Source organism: Hippichthys cyanospilos, chromosome 22 (assembly GCF_059441005.1).
Source record: "Hippichthys cyanospilos isolate Australia breed blue-spotted pipefish chromosome 22, RoL_Hcya_1.0, whole genome shotgun sequence".
NCBI lineage: Eukaryota > Metazoa > Chordata > Actinopteri > Syngnathiformes > Syngnathidae > Hippichthys > Hippichthys cyanospilos.
The window spans coordinates 9,061,264-9,083,066 of record NC_142390.1 but is presented as its reverse complement, the minus strand read 5'-3'; the positions used below and the strand labels follow the sequence as shown (position 1 = coordinate 9,083,066).

At 41.8% G+C, this 21,803-nt stretch overlaps 1 protein-coding gene across 12 annotated transcripts in view; it reads left to right on the top strand.

The window, feature by feature from the left end:
- wnk1b (WNK lysine deficient protein kinase 1b) overlaps window positions 1–21,803 on the top strand; it is a 98,930-nt gene that overhangs the window by 32,260 nt on the left and 44,867 nt on the right. For all 12 annotated transcript variants that reach the window (XM_088405832.1, XM_088405830.1, XM_088405829.1 and 9 more), the window contains exons 3-5: window positions 9,224–9,396; window positions 18,918–19,138; window positions 19,205–19,362. In XM_088405832.1, coding sequence (XP_088261958.1) covers window positions 9,224–9,396; window positions 18,918–19,138; window positions 19,205–19,362 — 552 coding nt within the window. The remainder of the gene's footprint in view (window positions 1–9,223; window positions 9,397–18,917; window positions 19,139–19,204; window positions 19,363–21,803) is intronic.

Here is a 21,803-nt window from a genome sequence, read left to right as displayed (position 1 = left end):
GGATGCTGTAACACGGCTGTCCACTGTACTTGTGTACTTAGCATAGAACACGTGTATGAGTGTGGCATGTTATAATTACAACACAAGTCAAACGTTTTGAAATAACCTGCATTTTTTTTTTCACTTTTTTAAAAACTAAATTTGTAATTAAATGTTTTCTGAGTTTTACAATACTTGATAGAACTATTTGGTAAACAACTGAGTTGGATATACAGTACAACTCAAAAGTTTTGGTATACTCTCTAAAAGGGTTTTTTCATTTTTTAAAAATGTCCTGAATTTTGGACATCTTAGTATTTTTTTCCGTTCAGCTTAACGATGTGGATAATGCTTTATGACCATGAATCAAGAGTTAATAGCTTGAATTTAATAACCTATCAAAGCAGGGGTGTCAAACTCATTTTTATCGTGAGCCACATTGTAGTTATAGTTTCTGTCAGAGCGCCGGACTGACTGCGAATCAAATACATTTTAAGGGTGTTCATCACACACTTAGCTAGGGCTGCACGATTATGGCCAAAATAATAATCACGATTATTTTGGTCAGTATTAAAAACACTATCATTACTCACGATTATTCATCATGTTTGGTCAAACATGTCTATTTATTGCCCTTTTTCAACAAGCAGTTGATAAGAAAGGCTTCAAGACTTTATACTTACAAATAATAAGGATAAACTAAAATAAATAATTAAAATGGCACACGGAGCAACACAGCAAACTTACTTGCAGAGTGCAAACCAATAAAAAAAAATAAAGCCTCCCAAGCACTTTATTTACCTTCAAGCAAATTTTTATTGATTAGCAGTAAAAATGTAATTTTCTGTCATTTCAAACTGAATTTATTTATAAAAAAAGACTTCAAGACGTGGTACTTACAAATAATAATGATAAACTAAAAAAAATAATGAAACCAAATGGCACACAGGACAACACAGCTAACTTAGTTGCAGAGTGCAAACCAATAAAAAAAAAAATAAAGCCTGCTTAGGACCAAGCACATTGTTTACTTTCAAGCAAATTTGAATCAATTTGCAGTCAAAATGTCATTTTCTGTCATTTGAAACCGAATTTTTTACAATTTTTTGCTTATCAGATTTTTCAACATGGGTATCAAATGACAGCATGGTATATATTAGGAATCAGGTGAGAAACTCAACGTCATTTAACACTGGTAAAGAATATATTAAGGTGAAAACAGCAAAGGCTTTTGTCATGCAAACATGTGGGAAACATTGCTCCCATGTGGTAGGATGACAAAATGCGTCATTTGACATGCAGGATTAGGGTTAAATCAGGCTTTTTAAAAGTTAATATCGCCGAGGATCAGCTTAATTAATCGTGGCAGCCAATATCGTGATCACGCTTTAAACTCGATTAATTGTGCAGCCATACACTAAGCTAGTTTTGAAATCAGAGGCTGGTAAAAAAAAAAAAAAAAAGATTGGGAAGGAAAAATAGTTGTTGTCGTCCCCCCCCCCAAAAAAAAACACACACACACACACACAAACTTTATAAGATATTTGCAAGTTTGTATTTTTGCGAGAAACTTGAAGTCAAATCATCATTTCTCGGGTCACATAAAATGATGTGGCGGGCCGGATCTGGCCCCCGGGCCTTGAGTTTGACACCTGTGCATTAAAGTGTTTGTGAACATTTGAATTTAAGATGTTTCCAAAATTTTACTGGTTCAACATTTCATTTACATACATCTGCCACGCTTTCACAGCAAGTAAAATTAGAGGGCATCTGCTTGAATCAGAATGTTCATAAAGCATCAAACCCATGTATCATTGCGTCCACTCAAGCTCACCTGGAATCCTCATGCAAAATAAACGGTGTAGTAAGTAGATTGATGTATTTTTTTTTCCCTTTTTCTACAAATTTCTCACTAGGCTAAATTGAAACCTGGATTTTGGGTTAATGACGTGGTTTGTTTTGACTCTGACTGAGGTTTACCACATAAACATGGCCGTCTTCTGCCTTCTCAGTAAAATTCAACGTGAATAAAAGGTGAGTTGCTATTATTATCCTTTTTCTTGATACTTGTACACGAAGAGCTGATGAAAGCGAAACTCAAGACGCGCTAAAGTTCATCTTGGGCGTCAAAAGCAGAGGGCCCACACGTTTAATGCCGTGCAAAAGTACCCTCCGGCCAGGTTATGTAATCATTTTATCTGGAACGGCCCGCCGTCCGCACTCTTACTCTCCTGACCCTGCATTAGATCATCAGTGTAACGAGGTCCGTAATGGCTGAGAGATTTAAGTTACATGCTGAAAGATTCAAGGTCACACATACTCACACAATGTAAAACGTTACTTGTTTATGAAGGACTAGTCATTGGATCCACTTAACGTGTCCTGGCGTATTTGGCCCACGCCGTTTTTGGAAACGCCAAAGGGAAACGGACCCTGAATGGATCATGTGCAGCCGCGCGGCCTGCGTGTTTATGACGTGTGAACACGGCAGCCAAGCCATCTTGCGCTATACTTAGATGGCAACCTTTTTCCACCCTGCGGGCTACTAAGGTCCATCAAGGCTGATTTGGAGGAGTTTGGGTGGAAAAATAACAAACCCCCCCCAGCCATTCTGGACGATTACGATTTTAATGGATTTTAATCAAAGTAATAAAACCAATAATAATAACCCGGCTTGGTGGCGCAGTGAATAGCATGTCCACCTTACAGTTCAAAGGTCCCGGTTCAAATCCACCTGGCTCCGGCCTTCCTGTGTGGAGTTTGCATGTTCTCCTCAAGCCGGCGTGGGTTCTCTCCGGGCACTCCAGCTTCTTCCCACTCCCCAAAAACATGCACGGCAGGTGAATTGTACATACTAAATTGTCCTTAGGCGTGATTGCGCAAGTGATTGGTCGTTCGTCTCTGTGTGCCCTGCGATTGGCTGGCAACCAGTTCAGGTTTTCCCCCGCCTACTGCCCGGAGCCAACTGAGATGGACGCCAGCAAGCCTGCGACCCCTGTGGGGATGAGCGGCTATAGAAAATGGATGGATGATTTATTCCAAAAATCTCCTCTGCAAAATGTTTCGACAAAAATAGTGTATCCTGTTTTTAAAGGTGAGTTTTAACCTAAACATTTGTAGCGTGTGCTTAACGTCCTTTAATGCAGTGCTTCTCAATGATGTTTTAAACCCCCCCAGGAAAGAGAAAACATTTTGCGCTTCACCTGGCAAAAACAAATCCTTTTCGCTGGGGTCATCTGAGCCCCCCCTGGCATCACATCGCTGCCTCACTATTTGAGAACACTGCTTTAATGTCACAATAAAGTACTGCAGACATAAACTATTGTTAAATGCCTTATAGACCTTATCATCACCACAGGCCGATAAACACCGGGGGGGGGGGGGGGGGGCGCAATTTGATAGTCGATGGTGGGAAGTAAATGAATATGAAGTGCATGTAAAATATGAGCTCACTATTAAGGCCAAACTAATGGGAGCCCTCACCTTGTTTGTCTCTTCGCACAGAGTGACATGGGTTTTATTAAAAGAAATTATAGATTTGGCAGCAAAATTTTAGCATCACCCTTTTTCGGAATCCAGTTGAGATAATAGGTTCAGTTTTACAGTCCCATGTGTTAGTTAGATATATTAAAACGTATTTTAATTATATTTAATGAGAGATTTTAAATATCTATGTAAATTAAGTTCTTTTACTCGATGCAGTAACAGAAATGCCTGTTTCCTTCAAATGATTTAATCGATGGTTCATTCCTGCATGCAGAACAAAAGAGCTATTGTTGAGTTCAAATTAAAAAAAAGGAAAATAAAATAACTCACATTATCACTATTATCATTATTTTTATTGCCAGTTTGAGGATTATTGCTCCTTGGATTATGATAATTCTTTACCTTAATATCAAATCAATCACATGCCCCGATCCTGGCATTTGGCCATTTTATTCATTAGCCTCATTTTGTGGATTACTGCAGGTATAATGTGCGGAAGCCTTTGTGTGTGTCGTCACAGGTCAGGATTATGATGAACTTTGGGGTTGCCGCTGCTTTTTTTGTGCATTGTAGAGCCGAGTATTAGCCAACGAAACAATGAGTGCCAGGCTGCGATGGCACCAATTGTCAAGCACATAAGTAGACACCAGCATTGCTATTAAAATTGAAACCATCATTTGAAATTTATGCTTATTTTAAACCATTAAAATAAAAATGTATCTCTTCTTTGATTTATATGTCACCTCTTAACTCATTCACTGCCTACCTAGTAAAACTGGATTTTTGACGTATTTAGTCATCAAGGGCAGTGAATGAGTTAAAAAGAGGAGTGCTGCCCATAAACACAAGTAAGCCCGTAATGCTTTATCCTGGCCACATTTTCAACAGGCAAGACTCCTTTTCCAGCCACAACTAGGTCAGATTTCACTTCTGCAAGTCGTACACATGGCCCTGGTTACTGCAATATGTAGTGTGGTGACTGATGAGAAACCAAAAACCACCTAAGTCAGAGGAAGGAATGATGGAGGAGGGAGAGGAGGGGGGTCAGTCAGCAATGCAGGAGAGAGTGGAAAGAGAAACACAAAGAGGGAAGGGAGAGTGAACAAAAAGATAGAGCAAAGCTATTCGGAATATAGCAGCAGGCTGCCGACAAGTCAACTCAAATCTCCATGTTTGCTGTCGCTGCTTTAGCAATCGCACCTGAAATGGCCTGAAAGTATTCAGTGTGCTTATTCGAGGGCTCACTTTGTGCCCCCCCTGCGCATTTACTGGAAGTCATTCATCCCCCTTTCCATCACACTCATTCACAACAGATGCCCTCCCTCTTTGACACACTGTTGGGGATAAAACCATAAGAAGCTACGCAAAAGGTCTCGCTGAGGTTTTGCTGTGCTGGAGATCATCTCCCAAGCATGTGTGTGTGGAGTTTGAACACTCTGGGTCCATACTAATGAAGTGCAAAAATCCCCTCGGGTCTTAAGTTCTCCTGCCCAGCTTGATGCAATAACATTGAGTGTATACAACCCCACATTCTTTGAAATTTTGGTCAGAATGCATGGAGCGAAATCAAATTGGGTCGGCTAAGCATTTCAGCAGTAACCTATTTGAGCAGTTGGATGTTATAGATGGGTTGCATCATAACTGCTCAAAAAAGGCTGTTTTGCTGTGAGTCAATTACCCTGGCAATGATTTTATAAGTACCGTATTTTCAGGACTATAAGCCACACCAGTATATAAGCCGCAGCAGTAAAATATATGCAAAAAAATATTTTTTGTCACGGATAAGCCGCACTGGACTCTAAGCCGCAGGTAATGGGATATTTATGCAAAAAGATGGTACGTGGAAGTTTAAGAGCAACATCCTCTCTTTAACAGACTGAACATGCCTGCATGTTCAGTCCCAACATATTTTTAGAAAATGTATGGATGGATACTTTCAACACTAACAGAATACTGTTAGTTAAATAGCACTTCAAAATCAAAATCAATACTTCAATAGCATCTTTTTTTATCTCCCTTTGTTTGATAGGTTATTTTAGTGAACATAAAAACACATTCCACATAAGTCATATAGACAATCATAAATACATAAATAAAATCATATTTACTGTTTACTGTATATAAAATTTGAATGCCACAAATTTAATGAAAATTTTAATCAATTTAGACAATATTTTTTTAATAATACATTTTTAAAACTCTTTGAGCACAGCCATTGACTAACATCTATTTCTATTTCATAGTTGTTCCATAAATTGAAACCTCAAACAGATACACATATTTGCTTGCTGGTGGCTAGCAAAAAATAATAAAAAAAAACAACAAATAAGCCGCACTGGACTATAAACCGCAGGGCTCAAATCATGAGGAAAAAGTTGCGGCTTATAGTCCGAAAAATACGGTATATATTCACCCTGTGTTTGGCTTCAGAAAAACACTCTCTTGGCATATACATTAACTGTTAACCACCATCTTAGTGTGGAATTGGAGAAAACCACTTGAAAATAGTTCAGTGCACTCAAAAGCAATACCTGCTATAACTGTCTTTATAGTTTCTATCTCTATGTCTCTATATAATTTAGCCCAGCAGTTTTAAGCCTGGGTACAATTACCCCTGACGGTACCTAACAGCATATCTAATGTAATGCAATGACTTAAACAGTCCAACCCCCCTTATTTTTTTTCAAATTAAGAGCAAATTGATTGGAACCTGAATAACTTATTGTGTGTGAACTCCTGGTATTTGAGAGGACTAGGATCTTGGAGCCATATAGTGACAAAGTGCTAATTAGGTCTTCATGAAACTTCTCATTGGTCCATGGCACCAAGCAACAGAATAAGAATTCTGTTGCTTTGAAGCAAAAAAATGAAAGGTTCGTATTCGAGAAAAAAAATCTTAAGTAGTTGTAAGCCAAATGGAAACATTCACCTTTCAAATTGAACCGTCTATGAATCGTTTCACAACCCGCGCATCGAAAAACATTGAATTGTCTTTTGTGGAGAGATACTGTACACAGCCCTTACTTCTATCCCTTTAAACTGCACCACATACATTTTGAAATGAATTAAGCAGATCTGGGGGATTGAAGGCCTTCTGAATTCTTGGAAATTCAAATTTCCTTGCCAAAAGCAACTGAATATGCAGTCCCATAAAACAGAACACCTGCGAAAAGGTAAATTATTTGGCTACGGAACATCAAATGTAATGTCCCACTTGTAAGGGTTCCCTATCAGATAACAGAGCGTTTTATTTTGGCACTCAAGTGCAGTTGTCTGTAATTTTCAAGATTATATTTTTAACCATTTTGTTTGCTTGTGTGCAGCACACTGGTTAGAGGGGAAATTCTGGTGCATGGATGCCGTTTTATGACTTTCAAATTCAAAAGTGACTCCCGTGCGGGGATGTGTCTGCAGCTCCTTTTCGTCAGACAACACAGCGCTTAGTAGAGTGTTGTGTGAGTGGCAGATAAGAAAAGTACAAATGTGAACGTTCTGGCCCGCCACATTGAGGTGCACGTTGGCATGTCTGCGAGAAGGAGAGAGAAAGAGCGAGAGTTTTTTTTTTTTTTTGTATCTGACAAACACAAGTCTCATGATGTTTTGAAGCTTGGGGCAGAAGAGACGGAAAACAACTGGTTTTCCAACAACAGTACTGGTACTCTTGGAATTCAATTTAACTCAAAGAAAAAAAAACTCACTGTGAGGATATGTCTATATTAACCGACATTTTTATTTCATGTATATTCCAATATCTGAAACAACATAACACACAATTTTACAATACGTTTTCGTGTTTCAAATAATTTGCTCTTAATTTGAAAACAAACCTTTTTTTAAAAAAAAGATTTTGGTTGATGGTTACGAATACATTATTCCGTCGTCACTTCGCGCTGCACCATTACAGCATTAAAAAATTTGATTTTCTTATAGCGACACAAACCCTGTTCAATTCTCACATTTCCCCATTTTCGAACCGCTAGGAGATTATTGAACATTACTCGCTTTGTGTTGAAAATGCCCCCGCTCATAAATCGATTTGAGAGACTCTTCCGCACATGCTCGCATACATGTGAGAGAGGGAGAATCAATCTTCAGTATCCTGAGGGAGGCGTCATAATATGGGTTGTCAGGCGCCGCCCCCCCCCCCCTTTTTTTTTTTAAGTGCTGCCGGGAAAATGGACTGTTGACTTCCACTCAGTCAGGTGACCTCGCAGCTTATTGTCATGTGACCACATGGTCAGGTGATGGAAGTTTGTTTGTCAGTACATGGTGCACTATGTAAGTTGAAACCATTATGGGCCACTTCAACACTCACACTAACACAATTATGATGATGATGATGTGAAAGATGTCATACATTGCATAAGAAGAATATAGAGAAAACAAGGTTACAAGTAATTGAAATAATATGCAGAGATTTGATTTAAGTTTTGGAAAATGATGTTCCAACCTGTAATGTAATTAATTAACAATACCAAGTAAACAATAATAATTTGGAAATAAACTGTATTTGGCTACAACATGTTTTGTAATATAATTTCATGACTTTTTATTCAAATAGTGATGGGATATTGAACTTGATAATAATTGCTAAAACAATTCAATATAAACAGCCCTTCAAGTAACATTCAATTTTAAGTTCATAAATTATTAAAAATGGTGACACTTTTTTATTTAAATTTATGTTAATTTACATTAAAGGTTAACATTTTGTTACAATTATAAAAATTGAATTAATAGTGTTGTGTCACAGTAATTTCTCTGTCTCTTGTAACCTTAATTCTTTAGTATTGTGAATAATACTAAATGAACAAAAACAACTGGTAACAATACTAATTAGAAAAAATTATTTTGGAAGACAAAGTTATGAAAAATAACATTATTACATTATTTGATTAAGCAATAGGATATTCCATAGAATAATCGAGTCCAAGAATATTTGGTAGTGACAGCACATAATTTTTCAAGTTCACTGCCATTGATGACTTTGGACATCAAAGAGCCATTTTTATTGGGCTGGAAGTGAATATTAAAAATAAGAATATCTGTGTGAATGTAAAACAGTTTTATAGTCCAACTTTAAACCAATGCACATGGCACCACTTCATCTTTGTGAATCATCGGCATACAATATGACTCATGCATATATAATGTTATTAATAATGCTGTATTTCTGTATATATATATATATATATATATATATATATATATATATATATATATATATATATATATATATATATATATATATATATATATATATATATATATATATATATATATATATATATGAGGGGAGACTTCAGCAGTCCAGCTCATCAATTTGCAAACAGTCTTTGACGCACATTTGTGAGTAACTGCCACACATGTATATTTACAAGGCCTGTCTGGTATTTTGCATTTTATGAGGACATGAGAGGTAGAGGTGCTGTGCCCGTTAAAATGTGTGTGTCGGGAGATAACTCACTTAAGACATATCCAGGAGATGAGCCACTTCGTATATACTTTTAACTACAAACATAGACAGTAGGAGTCTATTTCTGATTAAAGTGGAATAGCTCAAAATATATTGAGTGCTGTGTGGCTTTAGATGCCAGACTTGAAAGGAGTCCTCCTGAGTGAGCAGCTGCATTTGAGTGTGATATGACACCACCCTCATCATCAGATTTCAATGACCACTTCTCACATCGCATGCACTTATCAAAAGCGTCTGCTTCCCTTTGTCCTCAGTTTGTCCCTTCTCTCGATGTTTTTCCAGGACCGGAAGCTATCCAAGTCAGAGCGGCAGCGCTTCAAGGAGGAGGCCGGGATGCTGAAGGGCCTTCAGCACCCCAACATTGTCCGCTTCTACGACTCGTGGGAGGGGCCATGCAAGGGGAAGAAGTGCATCGTGCTGGTCACAGAGCTCATGACTTCAGGCACACTCAAGACGTGAGTTTTAAGCAATTGTTTTGTCTCAGTGAAACTCCACAAGGTAATTCAACATAGTTGCAAAGCAACAGAATGGTGCCCAAAGTACTACTTTTGCTGACACATATCTCCTCAATTCACCCAAGATTGTTCCTTCCCATCAAGATGGTACCAAACTAACACTTTTATTAACTCAATGACAACCAACTCTGTTAAAATGAAGTTTTTACGACTATACAGTAGTCATCAGTGGCAGTGAATGGTTCAGGACAGTGTTTTTCAACATTCAAGGTGCACTTTATTTCTTTGAATTTGAAACTTTAGCCTATAATAACATTATGAAGTAATTCAATCAAAGTTTTATTAACAGGAATAAAGTTAACACTGTTTAACACCTTCTAAGGTCGTGTCTCAAAGTACTATGCTGCTAAGAGTATTTATTGTGATTACGTTGCAACACGCAACCGACAAAAACACATTATGGTTCCAGAAAATCTCAAAAAAAGGGGAATTGGATCATTTCCAATGGCACACGGATACTATTACAGTGGGCCCCCGTGTTGCGAACTTAATCCGTTCAGCGGCTACGCTCGTAACTTGAACTGCTCGTATGACGGGCAATCCAAACCTATGTTAATTAGTGAATGCGTGCAACGCGCGCAAAAACCTTAGGTAAAAACATCACGACTTTATACACATATTAAAAATGAGTAACATAATCTACAGTACAGTTAAATTAAATAACATATACAAAGGAAAAATTACATTTACCTTTGGGGCGACGTGACTTGAGCTGGGTGGAGGCGGAGGGGAGCAGAGACCAACCTGCAGAATTTATTGATTTATTTTCTTGAATGGGAACTTTTCTCAAACTAGAACATACCACCTGCGATTTCCTTCTCTTTAATCCATAATAGAAGAAGCCTCTCCATTTTGTTGTCGATTGAGGTCCGTCCCCCGGCAAGGAAAGTCTTGCCCTTAGAAGATTGCCGAGCGGTTACGTCCATACTCAGAGCAAGGTTAACTATGCGTGTGCCTCCTTCGTATTTTTTTTTTATTATCTCCTGCTTTGTTTCTATTGTCATCATCCTCTTACTTCTTCCTTTACCGCCACTAGCAATTTTAGAAGCCATGTCTAACAGATAAAGTTTGCAAAGTCTTAACAACATTCCTTCCTTCCGTTTTTGACTGATTTTCTCTCCTTCCTTCCGTCCTGACCAGCTGTGCCATCAAGCTAGATGAAGGCGTTCAACCAATAGCATATCGGCATTTCTGTGACTGACACCGTGACTAAACAGTGACTGTGACATTGTAAGAGCAATAGCATATCAGCGGTACCGTGTTGTGCGTGAGCAGATGATTTCGTTGATGTAGCAAAGGGAAGTCAATTGTACGTACACATTGACTGGCAAAGCGTGGTGAAATCATAGTTATAACCATCACGAATATACACACATATATAAAATTATTGCCATAATCTACTTTGCAGTTAATTAAATCAACATGGATACACAAAGGATAAATGACATTTTCCTCTGGGGCGACGTGACTTGAACCGAGTGGAGACGGAGGTGAGCAGAGACCAACCCGCAGAATTTATTGATTTATTTTCTTAAACAAGAACTTTTCTCAAACTAAAACATATCACCGGCGATTTCCTTCTCTTTAATCCATAATAGAAGAAGCCTCTCCATTTGGTTGTCGAGCGAAGTCCGTCCCCTGGCAAGGAAAGTCTTGCCCTTAGAAGATCGCCGAGCGGTTACGTCCATACTCAGAGAAAGGTTAACTATGCGTGTGCCTCCGTCGTATTTTTTTATTATCTTCTGCCTGGTTTCTATTGTCATCATCCTCTTATTTCTTCCTTTACCGCCACTTGCAATTTTAGAAGCCATGTCTAACAGATAAAGTTTGCAAAGTCTTCACAACATTCCTTCCTTCCGTTTTTGACTGATTTTCTCTCCTTCCTTCCGTCCCGACCAGCTGTGCCATCAAGCTAGATAAAGGCGTTCGGCCAATAGCATATCGGCATTTCTGTGATTGACGTGACGCCGGCCAATAGCATCTCCGTGACTGAGTCCGTGACTGACACCGTGACTAGACAGTGACTGTGACATTGTAAGAGCAATAGCGTTCGACGATGCCATGATAAGCGTCAACTTCAAAATGAGTTGACGTAGCAAAGCGAAAATAAATGTTCAAACACAATGGCCGGCATGTCATATTGTTCGTAAGACGGAAGGTTTGTGCGTAAGTGGGGGACAAAAAACTCCAAGTCGAAATGTTCGTAAAAGAGGGTGTTCGTAAACCGGGGGCCGACTCTATTTACATTTGAATACTTGCCGATACTTATCATGCCACCAATTGTGATAAATGTTTTGTTTTTGCTTTGGCTCAAAAACAAAAAAGAAAAAGAAAACCGTACTTGGAAGCACACTATTCTCCTCTCTAGAAGCATTAGATTTTAGAAAAATCTCTCCCCCAAAATTTTGGTCTGAGAAACGTTTGCCTGCTGAAACAGCACATTTTAGTTAGCATGGTTTGTTAAAAAGTGATTGGTAGGAACGTGTCACGGGGGAGTACGGCGGTTGAGGAGGCCGGCATGGTTGCAGAGGAGGAGGACCCAAAAGCAGGGGAGCGTCGGGACAGGGGGTTGATTAAATCCATTTATTTATAAACGAACGGGAACAAAAGCGAGAAAAACAGGACGGCAAAAAACTCGAACTAAGGGCGCAGGCAGGCTGGCAAAACAGAAAGCAAAACACTATGGACAGGCTGGCAGGAAAACACGGAGCTGAGGGACTCGGGGCAAGACGGGACTACGAAACAACAATACGATAGAGACAATATGACATGACGTGACAGAGACAATGTTCCGACGCGGGCTGTAACGAAAACCAGGTTTAAATACATACAGCTCTAATCAAACAAACACACGGCAGCTGGGCAGGGACAACAGGCAAAGGGAGCGGATTGGAGGACACGAGGGGCGGGTAACACGGACAGGTGGACTACATCAAAACTAAACGCAGAAAGACGCAACCGGAGCGGGAACAGGAACTATATACGGAAACAAAGGAACAGAACCCCTCAAAATAAACCCACAACCCAAAATCCATGACAGAACCCCCCTCTCAAGGGACGGATCCCAGACGTCCCAAAAACAAACCGACAAGCAAACAAAACCGAGGCAGGGTGGGCGGAAGGGGGACCGGAGGAGGGCACAGGAGAAAAACAAAAACAGTCCAAAGGCACCCCTGGTGCCAAACGGGATGCACCCGAGGGGGAAAGTCCAGAGGGCGACCCGGTCGCCAGAGCGAGTCAGGCGGGCGACCCGGTCGCCAGACGAAAGGTGCCCTGCGGGGCGAGTCAGGTGGGCGGCCCGGACGCCAGACAAGAGGCGCCCGGCGAGGCGAATCAGGCGGGCGGCCAGGACGCCAGAGCAGATGTGCCCGGCGGGCCGAGTCAGGCGGGCGACCTGGGCGCCCGATGGCGAACAGCAAGCCACCCCAGGTAGGCTTGTATCCCGGTTGCCCCTGAAGATCGGCAGGCGGGGCGTCAGGCGAGAGCGGAGGCGTCAGCAGGGCGGCGTCAGGCGAGAGCGGAGGCGTCGGCTGGACGCCGTCAGGCGAGAGCGGAGGCGTCGGCTGGACGCAGTCAGGCCAGAGCGGAGGCGTCGGCTGGACGCAGTCAGGCCAGAGCGGAGGCGTCGGCTGGACGCAGTCAGGCCAGAGCGGAGGCGTCGGCTGGACGCCGTCAGGCCCGAGCGGAGGCGTCGGCTGGACGCCGTCAGGCCGGTGCGGAGGCGTCGGCTGGACGCCGTCAGGCCGGTGCGGAGGCGTCGGCTGGACGCCGTCAGGCAGGTGCGGAGGCGTCGGCTGGACGCCGTCAGGCCGGTGCGGAGGCGTCGGCTGGACGCCGTCAGGCAGGTGCGGAGGCGTCGGCTGGACGCCGTCAGGCAGGTGCGGAGGCGTCGGCTGGACGCCGTCAGGCAGGTGCGGAGGCGTCGTCGGGGTGCCATCAGGGAACAGCCACTGGGTGCAGACCACAGACACGAGTGAGAGCACGAGACTGACCTGGGACAGGGGCGACCACGGGGGACCGTCTGGCATCTCTGTCGTCTGCGGCAATGGTGGCATGGCTGACAGCCTAGGCGACTGCGGCTGCCGCGCCGAGGCTGGCGGCTCAGGAGGCTGTGGCAGCGGCGCAGAGGCTGGCGGCTCAGGAGGCTGAGGCGCCGTGGCTGGTGGCTCAACAGGCTGAGGCTGCGGCGCCGTGGCTGGCAGCACAGGGAACGGCCGGCTGGACAGAGACAGCCACTGGGGGCCAATCCGAAACGGCGGGGATGCCAGGAGACTGACTTGGGATGACTGAGGCAGACGGGCGACTGGCTCGGGAGGCCGACGGGCGACTGGCTTGGGAGGCAGACGGGCGACTGGCTCGGGAGGCAGACGGGCGACTGGCTCGGGAGGCAGACGGGCGACTGGCTCGGGAGGCAGACGGGCGACTGGCTTGGGAGGCAGACGAGCGACTGGCTTGGGAGGCAGACGGGCGACTGGCTTGGGAGGCAGACGGGCAGGGTTCACAGAGGCCGGGGACCGGCTCGCAGGGTTCACAGAGGCCGGGGCCCGGCTCGCAGGGTTCACAGAGGCCGGGGACCGGCTCGCAGGGGTCACAGAGGCCGGGGACCGGCTCGCAGGGGTCACAGAGGCCGGGGACCGGCTCGCAGGGGTCACAGAGGCCGGGGCCCGGCTCGCAGGGGTCACAGAGGCCGGGGCCCGGCTCGCAGGGGTCACAGAGACCGGGGCCCGGCTCGCAGGGGTCACAGAGGCCGGGGCCCGGCTCGCAGGGGTCACAGAGGCCGGGGTCCGGCTCGCAGGGGTCACAGAGGCCGGGGTCCGGCTCGCAGGGTTCACAGAGGCCGGGCGCCGGCTCGCAGGGTTCACAGAGGCCGGGCGCCGGCTCGCAGGGTCCACAGAGGCCGGGCGCCGGCTCGCAGGGACAGGTAGCCGCCTTGGCGCAGGGACAGGGGCGGGTAGCCGCCTTGGCGCAGGGACAGGGGTGGGTAGCCGTCTTGGCGCAGGGACAGGGGCAGGTGCCGCTTCAGCCCGCCGGCAGGAAGGTTGGGGAACAGAGACAGGTGGTACAGACGCGACAAGAGCTTGGGATAGGGTGCAAGAAGAGGGTGGTACAGGACAGGAGGAAGTAGGCAGGGCGCGGCAAGAGGGGGACACAGAGACAGGAGGAAACGGATCGGAACTGACAGGAGACTGAACAGATGGGTTCTGGTGGTAACTGGGGCGGTGGCCTTTTCGCGGGCCCCTCCACCGGCGGCCACGAAATGCCAACCGGGAGCCCACGAAAAGGTCACGGTCAAATGGGGGCTCTGAATCTGAGTCTTCGGACGGACTGTAAAATGACTGGCTGGACGGAAAATCAAAATCTGAATCAAAATCATAAGAGGTGCACGGGCTCGAATACGGAATATGATAAAAAGTGTCGAAGGAAGAGGGACGCGGGTAAACAAAATCCGGACCGGTACTGGAACGAAACGTGACGAAAGGAGGGCAATCCTCGATATCGGAAAAATCTGAGTCCAACGTACAGTAAGGTGCGCGAACAGGAGAGGAAGGGTGATCGGGTGTGCGGACAGAAGGTGAACTACGCAAATCAGAAAAATCGGAACTACAAAAAACGTGCGGGGACAGAATCGTGTCGTATGGGAGGTCGGAGGAACACGAGGGAAACGCGGAAGTAACAGACGCGGGGGGCGGATCAGAAGCGGGGACAGACGCGGACTCGGAGGGGAGAAACACGGAAGAAAGAACAAGAGGTCTCACACTGGGGGAACGGGGCTGACCGGCGGGCTGAGAACGGATGCGGGCGGGGCGGCGGCGTCGATTCCGCCGACGCGGACTTCCCGCTGGGTCCTGTGCTGGTCGGAACATTCTGTCACGGGGGAGTACGGCGGTTGAGGAGGCCGGCATGGTTGCAGAGGAGGAGGACCCAAAAGCAGGGGAGCGTCGGGACAGGGGGTTGATTAAATCCATTTATTTATAAACGAACGGGAACAAAAGCGAGAAAAACAGGACGGCAAAAAACTCGAACTAAGGGCGCAGGCAGGCTGGCAAAACAGAAAGCAAAACACTATGGACAGGCTGGCAGGAAAACACGGAGCTGAGGGACTCGGGGCAAGACGGGACTACGAAACAACAATACGATAGAGACAATATGACATGACGTGACAGAGACAATGTTCCGACGCGGGCTGTAACGAAAACCAGGTTTAAATACATACAGCTCTAATCAAACAAACACACGGCAGCTGGGCAGGGACAACAGGCAAAGGGAGCGGATTGGAGGACACGAGGGGCGGGTAACACGGACAGGTGGACTACATCAAAACTAAACGCAGAAAGACGCAACCGGAGCGGGAACAGGAACTATATACGGAAACAAAGGAACAGAACCCCTCAAAATAAACCCACAACCCAAAATCCATGACAGGAACGGCAACTATGTGCAGAGACATTTACGTCTATTTCACCAGCCTACAATAAGGATAGCGGCAAGTTTATGCTAGGCCCAGCTATAATTGAGCCTGAACCACCGGTAATATGTTAACTCTTTCAGTACCATGGACGAGAATTCTTGTCTTTTAAAATAGTAATAACAATAATAAATAATAAAATTATCATCAAATACATTTTTTATGGAAGGGAGCTGATACCCTTGACTAATGCTTACTTAAGATAATCTAGTTATGAGCACTTCAGTAATAACATGTGACCATTGGATGGCAGTGTTTCCACTAATACGAAATAGCTATTATGTACATGCAATTCATAGTAACGAATGGAAATCAATCTTTCATGATACCACCCATATTTACATAGACATTGCACTCTTCTGTTGGCCTTGAAAGATGAGTAAAAATGCCAAATATATTTCCCCTCTAGAGCAGGGATCGCAGTTGAAAATACTGCACTGTTGAAAATGGCGACTGTTATGGGTCCTTTTCCACCAGCCTGCCAATTATACTTCGGACTAGTAAATTGTCATTGGTGTCATTGATTTTCAGTGCGACCTCACAAGTCTGAAGACGAGTATTCTCTGATTAGTTTTTATCAATTTTTAGGGAGTGGCCATTTTGCTGTTGACTGAAAACGGCATCAGAGTCATTCCCTGAGCCCTGCGCAACTGTAATACCAAAATGAGTAGATTTTGCATCTTAATTAATTATGCACAAAGTCAATATTCATCAGAATGCTGTGTTTTGGTAATTGGGGATTATAGGAGATATTATTGTAAAGGAGAAGGTTTGACTTGACTTTCCCTTTAAAACAACAAACAGCAACCAAAGGCTGCTGCCTTCCAGATTAAAAGCACACATTTTCAAAGTAAAATATAACTGATCATTAAAAACTAAAGCCCTTGAAGAATTCTTTACGCAAAATAAATGTCATCTTAATAGCCCTGCATGTGAACAAGGATGGACTCAAACGTTGGGTCAATCTGCTAGTTTATTTCTTGAAACCAAGAAGGTAACAACCTTGGTCACCATGAACACCGCTAAAAGCTATATGACGAACAAAGAACTAAACAGGAATTGCAGAGCGGCCTTCCAGAATAATAGCAGACCCTAACCATTTCAAAATACGATCGTAGACAGGTATAATACATACTGGAGCGCTTGAAGGATTCTTAACACAGAATAAATCTTATCTTAATTTTATATATATATATATACATATATATATATATATATATATATATATATATATATATATATATATATATATATATACACACAGTATATATATATAGTGATTATATATATATACACAGTATATATATAGTGATCCCCCCTACTTCGTGGTTAATGGGGGGTGTCAACCCCCCGCGATGTCTGAAACCCGCGAAGTAGGGTATCAGTTCCTAGATTTTTATGTACGCCCCAATATAGCCGCAGTAACCATAAACAATCCCTTTTTTTTTGTATTTTTTGCGTATTTTATTTCCTTTCTCCTATTATTTAACATTATATTATCCTTATTAACATTATTGTATATTCATTAAATAACTAATATTACTTAGATTGTTGAGAATTTGTTCTCAGGACTGGTTATCTGCACCAAGACTCCGGTGAAAGAGTAAGCAAGTCATCACGTCATCACTTCACATTTATTTTGGCTCATGTATGGTGTATCATGTAGTATCTGTTGAATATTAAATCAACAACAATGTCAGTCAACTAACATATAAACACTTGCCAAAATTTAATCTATTAATTTACTGTATTTTTAGCCGACATTAGCGAGTTAGCAACAACTAACAACAACTACTAACTATAAAGTGCAACCTCTACACAAACAAACACATAAACAGAATAAACACTCATCGCAGTAGCGTGCGTTATCAACATAAATGATAATAAACTATAAATATGAGCTTACGTTGTTATTCACTACGTCACCGTAACAAGCTGAATGACGCACAGAGAACTAAAACAGGAAATGGAAATGCATTCATTTAAAAAAAAGATAAAACAAGTCACAAACTCTAACGCTTGACGCAGCTATTAACTAATATTACTTAGTTATTTGATGAATACAATACTGTATAATGTACTTTTTTGCTTTTTTCAATTTTTGCGCATTTTTTTAAATTATTTTTTATTTCGAGATATTTTTCATTTTTCCTGGAAAAACCCGCGAAGTACTGAGACCGCGATATCTGAAACCGCGAAGTAGGAGGCATTTATATATATATATATATATATATATATATATATATATATATATATATATATATATGTATATATATATATATATATATATATGTATATATATATATATATATATATATATATATATATATATATATATATATATGTATATATATATATATATATATATATATATATATATATATATATATATATATATATAGATAAAAATGTTGCAGATCCCTGAACTAAACCTAGGGCAAAATTGTGTATTTGAAACAACCACATACAATCACATTGCTTTACATTAGTCCAGTTAGCCTAATGCTAACAAACAGTACAAACTGCTTGGCTCGAATGGCATTATCAGCATTATAAATTTCTTTAAAAATATTAAAGAATAACATGGAGTGCTATTCATCTCATTAGAAAGTTTTTTTTGTAAGCTGAAACTGTCTTTTCTATTTGTTTCGTTGGAGAAAGATGATTTGCAATACAAGGGGAATAATACACGTGTGCATGAGAAATTTCAAGACAGTCTTTACACAGATGCTTAAGAGTGATTGTTTTTATTCAATTTTTAATGAACAAGATCAAGGTATGGGCTCCCAGATCTGAAAGGGCTTGATTAGGGTGAAAATCTGATTATTCTGCTTTTTGTCAATTTAAAAATATAGGCAAGATCCTCTACCTGCACCACATCTGACCTAGTATGGCAAACGGAACCTTTTTTCATCCAACGAGACTCAAAAACACCTCCATGTTAGATATCAAATGAGAAAAATCTTTATCTCCAGGCTTTTTCTTTTTTCTGCAGTTACCTAAAGCGCTTCAAGGTGATGAAGATCAAGGTGCTGCGTTCGTGGTGCCGACAAATTCTCAAGGGCCTCCACTTCCTGCACACGAGAGCGCCGCCCATTATTCACCGTGATCTCAAGTGCGACAACATCTTCATTACCGGGCCCACCGGTTCAGTCAAGATCGGTGACCTGGGTTTAGCCACGCTGAAAAGGGCCTCGTTTGCCAAGAGTGTCATAGGTTTGCAACAGTCTTCAACTGATGTAATTTACAAGGAAAATTTGATTTCCTGTTTGGTGCGTTCAGGTACTCCAGAGTTTATGGCGCCGGAGATGTATGAGGAGAAGTACGATGAATCTGTAGATGTCTACGCGTTTGGGATGTGCATGCTTGAGATGGCCACCTCTGAGTACCCCTACTCGGAATGCCAGAACGCTGCCCAGATCTACAGACGTGTCACCAGTGTGAGTGTTTGTTTCTGTATGAATACTGTCAAGCAAAAGTTTGGAAACACCCTCTTTGATTCCCTGCAAACAAATGCAGCATGGTAAATCAATTGTTAGGTCATTGACATTCTGAAGAAATATTGATGGAATTATTTAGTAAACCTAAAATGTTAACCACAGTTCGATACCGTACTTTTCAAACTACCGGTATATAAGCTGATATTTACGCAGAATGATGGCAAATGGAAACGTTTATTTATTTATTTAAACTTAAAAAAAAAAAAAAATCTCTTCCATAGCATTTTCTTCCATTTCCCTTTGTTTAATTGATTGATTCGTTTTGTGAACATACTATACACACATTGCACATATTCATATACACAATCATCTATCTATCTATCTATCTATCTATCTATCTATCTATCTATCTATCTATCTATCTATCTATCTATCTATCTATCTATCTATCTATCTATCTATCTATCCATCCATCCATCCATCCATCCATCCACCCACCCACCCATCCACCCATCCATCCATCCATCCATCCATCCATCCATCCATCCATCTATCTATCTGTCTGTCTTAATTCAGATTCTATCTTAATTCAGATAAGCCACACTGGTCTATACACTGCAAGGCTCAAATCATGAGAAAAAAGCTGCTTATAGTCTGAAAAATATGTAATGTAATGGTAATTTGTATCAAAATAGGCAGCTTTTGCTCAGTTTACTACTTTGCTTGCTATATGACGTCGATGACGCTTTATACCAGTGTCCAAAGTTTTTGCAAAGTTTGCTTACTAAACATGGGCAGTAGCGTGCGTTATCAACAAAAATGATAATAAACTATAAATATGAGCTTACGTGGTCATTCACTACGTCAGCGTAACGAGCCGAATGACGCACAGAGAACGTAAAACAGGAAACGGAAATGCAACGCAACCCGACAAATTAAAAGTATGCATTTCAAAATAAGATAAAAAAGGTCACGAACTCTAATGCTTGAAGAATTCTTAACATTGTTATTAACTAATATTACTTACTTATTTGATGAATACAGTACTGTATAATGTACTTTTTTGCTTTTTTCAATTTTTTTCAATTTTTGCGCATTTTTTAAATTAATTTTTATTTTGAAATATTTTTAATTTTTCTTGAAAAAACCCGCGAAGGGATCACTGTATTCACTTAACTTCACTTTTTTAAACACTATAATTTACTTTTTTGTAACAGTTGAACAGAAGTAATTGTACTCTTGGGTGCATATTACATTTGAAACATAAAAAAATATCTCACCGTGGCAGTTTATTATTTATAGAAATTTTGAACACAATAACAGAGAAATTAACACATAATAGTCATATCAACAAGTGCTGGGCTCATTTAAAATATGAATATAATAATAATGAATATAATATTCTTGATTGGAATTTTAAATGGTTATTAATAATTTCAAATGGTTATTATTATGGTTAATGGTTATTATTCTGGAGTGAAAACTTTAAAAAAGAAAAAAAACGTTTTCAGACAGAAAAATGACTCGTCCGCATGAGTGTGATGGATGAAACTGAGATCTGGAGTGCAGGACAAAGGCCAGGTGTGGCTCTATGGCTGTCGTATGGATGCGCGAAGATGTCTTGTATATGAGGGTCCGACAGCCGTATCCTCACACGACTCTAATTTAAGTTCATAACCAAGAATGTCTTCTCACACAAATACGTCAAACCGAACAAGCTTAGCATTTTCTTAGCAAATGCTCGAATCTCTCGGAAACTTGTCCTTATCCAGCTGTCAGTAAAAGTTGGCGATATAAAGCTGCTGGTGCTGATCGCGGCTCACTGCGTCACACTGCAGTTCAACTTTCCTCCTTTTGTTGATTGTCGCCATTTTAGAAAATTAGGGGATCATACAGTCAATTAATCATATACTAATTTGCTGTTCCTAATTGTGCCTATAGATGGCAGCATTTAGCACATGCAGGTAACAGCGCTGCTGCCCAATGTATTCATTCTCCATGCCGGCCAGACGTGATTGATTTTATGACGGAGGTTGCGGGCCGGATGGAAATTATTGACCACGGGCCGCATTTGGCCCCCGGGCCGAACTTTGGACATGTCTGCTTTATACCCTGGAATGACTTTCAATTGATAGCTGTGCAATTTAGATGCTTGAAAATATGCACTTTTTGCTTGAATAACATCTTAGTCAGTTGTATGATTTGGTCATTGCTTTATGACCTTGACAACAGTGCACTTTCAAGAGTTTAATAAGTTGAGTTTATTTAAAAAATATGTACCCATACTTTTGACTGATACTCGACTGCTTATCCTGGATTAGTCTCTGATTCTGAGGAAGTCAGCATGAATCTAAAATCTAAATCTAAAATCAATAAATGTGGCACTTATGTGGCATAAACATTCTAATCAAATCACTTGGGAGGGAATAAACGAGGCAGTC